This window comes from Parasteatoda tepidariorum, chromosome 7 (genome assembly GCF_043381705.1).
Source record: "Parasteatoda tepidariorum isolate YZ-2023 chromosome 7, CAS_Ptep_4.0, whole genome shotgun sequence".
Lineage (NCBI taxonomy): Eukaryota > Metazoa > Arthropoda > Arachnida > Araneae > Theridiidae > Parasteatoda > Parasteatoda tepidariorum.
Genome location: NC_092210.1, coordinates 71,503,152 through 71,512,001, shown reverse-complemented (window position 1 = coordinate 71,512,001; position 8,850 = coordinate 71,503,152). Strand labels below are relative to the sequence as shown.

Below are 8,850 nucleotides of genomic sequence, written 5' to 3'. Positions count from 1 at the left end.
CTATCAAATGATAAGTAGGTGTAAGGGGATGTGAACCTAATAATTGAAACGGACTGAGGACAGTACGCTCCTATTTGGTATCATATGTCTAACTTGAGTATCTATGCTAATAGGAAAATTATATTTATTTATCTGTAGCTACATCCAGAATTATGTATTTATACAAAACTTCTTTATATATTCTTTTTTATCTTTCTTATTGTTTAAATAAATATTCTTGTAGATATTTACAGTATCCTTGTAAATATTATTTAATTGTTTCTACATTTTTGAGAATATTCTAAAAACAATATACGGTGTTAAATTTCGTTATTAGAGTACCCTTCCCGTAAACGGACAACTCTCATAAACGGACAAATTTTTTGGTCCCATGAATGTCCGCTTAACGGAGGTTTCACTGTATTCAAATAACTTATCTTCTACCGCGATATATTTTTTTCTCAGTAAAAAATAAGTGAGACAGCTGAATTTTTTTAATTAAAAAATAAACTACTTAAAAGAAATATATTTAGTTACAAGATAGTCAGAATTAAAAAAACATCAAATGTTGCTTCAGGTTTACCTTTATATTACTACTCTTGTGTAAGAAGCTATCAAAAATTAATCCTAACCTATTCTTATTTCTTTTAATCAAAGTCAATAAAACATTCATATTTATGATCCGCTCTCCCATTCATTACTCCTCACCAAGGGTAAAACGACTCTTGATTGGAATTTTTATTTTTAAAATAGTTAAATTTATAATAAATTTGTATTTTGACTTAAAGATTTCTATGGGGAAAAATTAATCATAAAAATTTGTTAAGATTTTTTTTTTTTTTCAAATTTGGCTAAAACACTTTTATTTGATTTTTAGCAAATTTACTGGCTAGTAGTTTGAAGTTCTTAGCGCAGGCCCAGTAAATGGTTAGTTGAATTTGCATAAAATTAAATTACAAGAATAAAAATACAGTGAAACTAAAAAGATATTTTATGAATAAAATTTCACATATTAATTAAATTTACAAATTTGACATAGTACATTAAAAATAACCTATTTTGAAGTACCATTATCAATAAATACACAATTTAATATATCTAAAAACAATTCTTAAAATTTTGCTATCTCACACATCAGAAAACATATGAATAAAATACATTGTGTTTAAATGAAAAGTCAAAAAATTCAAAGCAAATATAACGATACTTTATTATGCTAAATTTAATTTTAGACATTTTACATTAATATGCGATTGTCGAAAACGCAACAGGTCTGAAGATTGCTCGCTCTTGCCACTGTCTATGGCTTTAGCCTCACTTCAAATGCATGAAACATCCCATTGTCGAATGAAATGGAAAAAAAATCTCAATTGATTATGACCTCAGATATGGATATATCAAATAAGAACCAATTATTATCCATAGAGCGGCGGAGAAAAAAAAAAGAAGTTTTTTTTTTAGTAGCTAATTGGAAATTTGTCGCCTTAATACTTATCTTCAAAATAGTAATTTCAGTTGTATTATTAAATGAAAATGGCAGCCTTGTGTAAGTATTATATTTCCAAAATTTCTGAAAATCATGAATTGAATATTATTCTTCAATGCTTAAATCTTCTATTGCAGTTTGCTTTTTTCACAGAATTAAAATATTAATAAAAGAATAATTAACTAGAGAAATATATCCTCTGGAAACTATGAACTGGATTTATCAAATAGTCAGCATAGGTTCCATGCCTCTATTCTAAACAATAAGTGCTGTTTTACTATCCTTATATCAGCACACAGTTATTATATGAAAGAAAAAAAAAATTATTACCATTCCATTGCAGCTTCAACTCCTTTATTACCAGTCGCACTTAATGCTTTCTCTCTGAAATCATTAAACGTCACACAATTAACATCAAACATATTATGTTATTATATACTAGATTTCTATAAAGAAGTAAAAAAATATATAAACATATTTCTTATAGAACACAAAACAGTTTTAAGAATAGAAATTCTGGACAGCAGTTAAAAATGTTCTTTAATAGATTATGGTGCAGAAAAGTATACTGAATTCTGTCATGCAACAATTCTTACACAATTCGTTACGGCACAATTTATCGCAACAACAATTCGTCATGGGCACAATCCCTCGTAAGAACAATTTCTTGTGGCTTTGAAGAAATACATCTAAATATGGTTATCATAGCAATGAAAAGGGTGTTTCTTTGTAAGAATCAACACCAAGAGCTTTTTATTTCGATGAAAAGTTTTGTTATGTCTTTATAAATGATACCTTAAAACTCCCCTACTCTCTGCTGCACCCTTCTCCCTTTTTTGAGGGAAATCAAATAGATTTGAGGGGGAGAATTGAATGAAACCAATTACAGGATGATCGGACTAATAGCTTATAAGCTATATGAATTTTGTGTATAAAAAAGTACGAATTGGTACTTGTACCAATTAATGCATCTGACATTGACTTTCGTATTTGGCTATCTAAATAAATGAGGCATTGTTTCCTACATAAATTTTAATACTAAATTGAATGATACTATACTAAAGTTAATAGATTGAATAATTAAAAGCACATCATGCATAAAAAGTACTTCTATTGACATGTACTTACATACACTTTTTACATTGCTAGTTTTAACATCTGAACATGCAAGGTACACTTTATAATTAAATTTTTTTAATGCTGAATGAGATAAATATTCAAGTCGATAGCATAAATAGCTTTAAAATTATAAAAAATTTCTTCATAATAAGTACAATTCAAAAATGCTTAGTACTTTTTATATATATACAGTGAAATCTCCGTTAAACGGATACTTTTAGGAGCGATAAAATTGTTCGTTTACGAGAGTTGTACATTTAAGGGAAGGGTACACTTCTTGCCATGAATTGTTTTTCGAAGAATTACAATAATATAGAAAAAATTAAATAATCAACAATAACTGTTTACAATGACATTTATTTAAACTTTAAAAAATATATATGAAAACATTTGATACATATAGATACATAATTCAAGATGTAGCTACAGAAAAATGAGTATGTTTTTCCTATTAACACAGACATTCAAGTTAGTCATATGATTCGGAATAGGCCTTTTTAGTCCTGCGTCATTTCGTCAGACGGTTTGATTATTAGGTTTACACACCCTATCAATTGATAGGAAATGTGGTGATACCTTCTTGAAAGTAAACCTCCCACTATGCGCAGAAGAAAAAGAAAGCAGCAATGCATACTGGCAAGACACAAGGCTTCATGGAGTTGTCATATTCACAATTGATCATTGGTCAAATGTCTCAAATAAATGTTTCATTTATATAAACAACTCAATGACTAGATTTCTGTCCTATTTTATAACCCAACTGTATAAAATATAGTCTCCAAATTGATAATAAGTAGAAAAGAATTTTCTGTGGGGAAAGTGGGGTCTCATATTCAGCTAGTGGGGTCTCATAACCAGAATTGTTCCGATGAAAAGATGCCACTCCTGTAATATGCCACAAGAGCAGTATCATTTTCTTTCTGTTCTTTGAAAAGATAGAGGAAGGCGAAAAGAGACTGATCGATTTTTTAGTTGTGATATAGCTTAATATTTTTTGTTGTGGATACGGTAAAAAAAATTACATGCTTTAAAAATGGTGGAAATTGCAAAGTTTTTTTCCTTAGATTTTAAAGCAGAAATATAGTTTTATATATACTTTTTTGTCCAAATTTAGAAAAATTGGCGCCCTGTTTGTGGAGATAGAAATAACGCTATAGGGCAGTGTTTCCCAAAGTGTGGTACGAGTACCCCCAGGGGTACGGGAACAGTTTAGCGGGGGTAAGCGTTTTTATGCGAAATATCTTGCTACAAACGAAGATTTCAAAATTTTCTACTTAAAAACAAAGCTAGCCAAGAAAACTTATGATTAATTATTTTTCTATTGGCTATTTCAGCACAGTAAACAGTTAATAATTAGTGCTGTCAATAGCCAGTTGTGATTTTAAACTTTTGTGCAATTTTTTTATAGTAAAAAATATATAAATTTTTTATTAGTGGTACGCAGCGTTGCGAAAAATTTAGAAAGGGTACCCAAAAGTCATAAGTTCGGGAAACACTGCTCTAGGGCATAAATGACTGTCCGTGCCCGGTTATGGAGTCTTTTGCGGAGAATGTACATAATGGTTTATTCATAGAAGATTCATAGGGAATTAAAAAGATGTAATTAATTCGCAATGAGAGACTTCCGCTTTGTAATGGGAGGTTTCACTGTATATATAAAACATTGCAATGCTTGAAATACTATTCCTTCTTTTTTATCATTTGATTAAGTGAGAAAAAATACAAAGAAAATAAGATCTCATTTGTCTGTATAACAATATGAGATGCGCATGTAAGTACAAGCACAAAAGTGTATTTTTTCTACACAAAATCCTTGTATTTTCTTAACTACTTATTTTACCTATTCCTGTTTCAACTTAATTCGGCATAAAAAATTATAACGAAAAATATACCTTACATGTTCAGGTAGGTAGCTCTTACACAGTAATGTAAAATGTATAGATGTTCATAATTAAAACCCTTTTAAATTTTGAAGTATTTGTTCTATAGACTTGCGTATAGTCACATTAACGTGAAATAATACATAGTAAACAGTGCTTCACTTGTTTAGGTAGCATTGTCAGTCGGGTAATTTGTACTTTTTCTTAATAAAACCCTTATACCTATTGCTCAGATAGTCTCAAGATTGGTTTAATTTAATTTAGTATAAAAAAATGCATCGAAAATGTTGCCAAGTAAAATTAACACTAAGAATGTCAAGTGCTCTTCTGGCTGCACTATTTGGACCATATTTTTGTGGCTATTCTTCTAATTAGAGATAAAAATATGAATCTGTCTTAAAAGCAAATGTTTCTCAAGAAAAAGTACAGTGAAAGTCTGTTAGAATGAACATCTTTTCTAATGGACAACTATTTTGATTTAAAATACTTATTAGTAGACTACTTCAGATTGTAGACTAAATATTCTAGTTTTGCACGTGCTCAACTTTATAAAAGACAGAAATTTCTGGATCAGAAATGTTTAAAAATCAAGTTTCCAAATCGTTAAGTTTTTTAAAGAATAAAATAAAGTGCAATACCTTTAGATATCATTGATAACAGTGAATGTTAATTTGAATAGTAAGTAGTGATGTAACGAATAGTGATGGGGCCGAATAGCCGAATACCGATTATTCGGTGGCCGAATACTTACTTTTTAAAAATTTCTCTTTTGATTGTAATTAAAGTAATTTTCAAATTTTAAATTGAAAATGAAATAAATATTAACAAAATTGCTTTTTTAATCTTTGTATATTTAAAAAAAATTTAACAACTTGATTTATTTTTTGTAATAATTTAAATATCTTGATGCCAATAACAAGGCAATATGGCTTTTATAAATCTAAATAATTAATAATAGCATATTTTAGTTATAGCTTGTAATTTATATGCTATTTTATTTAAGATAAGAACTCATTACTTACTACTGTTAAATGTATTCTTAGCTTTCTTTTTGGTCAGAAAAATTATTAAAACTCAGAAAAATAAGAACTTTTTAAAAAGTTTCACTTTTGAAATTTTAATTCTTGTAATTAAATAATTTTCAAATTTTAAATTAAAAATGAAATAAATATTAACAAATTTTCTTTTTTAAACTTTCTATATTTTGAAAAAAAATTTAACAGCTTGATGTATTTTTTGTAATATTTCAAATATTTTGATGCCAACAATAAGGCTTTCACAAATCTAAATAATGGCAGCATAATTAATAATAGCACATACTTCATTATTCGGCCGAATAATTTCAGTATTCGGCTAGGCGGAACATTCGGCAAAAGGGCCGAATACCGAATAGTGGCCGAATATTTGTTACATCCCTAATAGTAAGTTGTAATTTAGGCAAAATAAGGGAGCATGAGACACGCCATCAAAATGTGCATTCTTATCAAGTGCATGGCAGGAGTTTCAAAAATAGCAGTAGAATTTCTTTTGTTAGGAAGAAGATAACGGTACCCACATTGCTTTATTAAATTATTGGGTTAAAATAGTAAGAAAAAAACAATACTCATTTTTCAGTATTGATATTAGAAATAAATAAAAATGTTTTCCATTTAAATCTTTTTCGTATAATATTGTCCACTTAAACAAAAAAAATATGTATTTTCCTAATACTAATTCTGTCATAATAGCAGAAGGCTAGTAATTTTTAACATGCCATAAACATAAAATTTTTGTATCTTGATGTGAAATAGAATTTTATCGTAGCATCAGATTTATCATAATATGTAGAACTCGTTAAGCTGAGATTTTCTGTAGGTTTTTATACGATTTTATAACTTACTATTTCTTTTTAGGGAGCTGTTAGAAATCAATTGCCCCATATTAATTATATTAGAAACCTACTGCCACAGTTACTCTTGTCACAATACCAGTAGTTCATATTACCATAATTATTTAAGCATCAACTGCTTAAAGATACTTTGCACACTTCTAAAACAAAATAGCACTTTTTGAGAAATTAATGGCAGTTTATTGTACTCATAATAATCATAAAATATTGAAACATTGTGATAATCAAAATTTTAAAAGCAATTCATAAAAGATTTAAATATGTCCAAAACAGGAAAAACTTTGATGAAATAAATGAAAAAAGTTAAGAGTAGTGAATGTTCACATAGAGAATGTGGTTCTGTGAATGCTATAGGGGAAGAAGAGTTCTGAAATTAATATGAAACTAATTTCTAAACAAATACTGAAAACGCATAATTATGCAGTTTCATAGCTTATAACAAGCCCCGATTTTACGAAAACACATATTTAATAAAGAAATACTCAGGTTGGGCTGGATGACAATATTTGGGATGTACCAGATATTTTTAAAAAATTTCTGACCTTATATAGATAATAATTTTCAATCCGAAAATTTTTTTGGAGAGGAGGAAACCCCCTCCCAGTTACATCTTGGAAATACTCAGTTGTTACAACGTTAAGTCTAGTGGAGCATAGTTTGCCTTTAAGGAGCAAATCCTGGATTTACGTACATATATTCTATTGATTCACAAAATTTCTACTAATTCTATCTATCCAGCTCAGCTAATCCCTTTAAAAAAAAATTTTTTATTTCTGATGTTTTTTGAGTCAAAGAATTCCTTCTTAATATTGACGATATTTTTCAAGCTGAAGTACAATAACATATCAAAGAAACAGTTTAAAGCAAATTAACTAACTTCTTTTAAATGTTCAATTTTTGATTGTACTGTTCAGTACAAAAATGAATAAAATATTATATTTACATTTATTTTTTAAATATATATGAACGTTTATGATATTAAAACAAACTCATTTCTTATGAGAGCTCGGTTGTAACGAGGAAATATTGTGACCCATCTCGATCGTTATAAGAGTTGTTTAAATCGATACAATATTTAGTTTATAAAAAAATATGAGAACTAAAGCAATACAAAAGATGCTGCAAATTACGTAAGACATTTGAGAAGTTTAAGAATTTAATTAACATCATGCTTAATTAACAAAAGGATTAATGAAAAACAAAAATAATTAATTCCAAACAACATCAGAAGTATAAGGAACATTACTAACGCTTTTGCTGCAGAAAAACCCATTTCCATTAACAGATTTAGATCTGTTGTATCAGACATGGTGGGGATGTAAATTTACTGGCTCGCCCAAATACTTAAGAATACGTGTTTCAGAATTTATAACATAAATCAAAGCTTGTGAAACGAAACTGTAGATACGAGAGAAATGTCAAGGAAAAAGCAGGAAAATCTAAACATCAATACTCATCAATATATCAATGATACAGCCGGTTGCTCAAAAGTATTGCCAAACATTTTAAATTAATATTTTTTAAAAGGGATTGAGATGTTTTGGAAGCCTGCAATAAAACACCACCTTCACTGCATGGATGGTGTTTTCTACTGTTGCAAGCTCTATACCGCCTACACTTCCGGGTTACTGTTTCCGGTGTATTTTAAAGCCATTTGGCTCACAGCAGTACGCTTATATCATTCTATTAATGTTAAAATTATGAAGGGTATAAAATTTTAACATTAATTGTGAAATAGTAGTGTTAAGTAGTAGTAACATGTGGTTTGATCAGCAATAAATATGCAAACCAGACATTTGAAAAAAGAATCGTTATAAAACACTTCTTATCAATAATATATAGATTTGCTCCTTAAAGGCAAGCTATGCTCCTCTAGACTTAACGTTATAACAACTGAGTATTTCCAAGGATGTAACTGCAAGGAGGTTTGCCTCTTCTTCAAAAATTTTTTCCGGAGATTCCAAAGCTCCCAAGATTTATCCATGTTTTTTTCAGTTTAATAATGAAAGGAAAATTATAAATTATGCATACAAATTTTTATATTATTTTAAAGTATGTAATTATAAATGATAAAATGCAAAATTTGATCGAAGATGGTGGAATAGTTCTTGAGAAATAAAAATTTAAAATACGATATTTTTAAAATTTTCAACTCCTTCCTGAAGATTATAAAATAACTATTAAAAATTATTTTTACATGGAATTATCTTTGGGTATTTGAGTCTTATAATTGTGGTAAAAAGTTTTTTAATTCACTCATATAGTTTTAGAGGTATCACGAATTGCGTTGTGAGGCAAAGTTAACATTAAGCGGCTAAAACTTTCCTCCGCTCTTCTGACTATTGGGAAAAAATTTTTCAGAATTCGTCAAAAAAAGGTTAGCAAAAGTAAGTTTTTTTGTCTGATTCGGTAATTTAATTAATAGTTAGCACTAATTATTAGCATACTTAAGGTCAACCTTTTGAACCATTTAAATAATAACCGCCTAGTTATTGAAA

At 28.5% G+C, this 8,850-nt stretch overlaps 1 protein-coding gene across 2 annotated transcripts in view; it reads right to left on the bottom strand.

The window, feature by feature from the left end:
- Positions 1 to 7,986, bottom strand: part of LOC107440028 (UBX domain-containing protein 1-B) — a 26,509-nt gene extending 18,523 nt beyond the window's left edge. The window contains exons 1-2 of one of the 2 annotated variants that reach the window (XM_043043632.2): positions 7,603 to 7,986; positions 1,796 to 1,849 (exon numbers count right to left, since the gene is read on the bottom strand). In XM_043043632.2, the coding sequence (XP_042899566.1) occupies positions 1,796 to 1,849; positions 7,603 to 7,661 (113 nt within the window). In that variant the 5' untranslated portion in view covers positions 7,662 to 7,986. The remainder of the gene's footprint in view (positions 1 to 1,795; positions 1,850 to 7,602) is intronic. The other variant, XM_043043631.2, reaches the window with a different exon arrangement.
- Between the last annotated feature and the right edge of the window lie 864 nt (positions 7,987 to 8,850).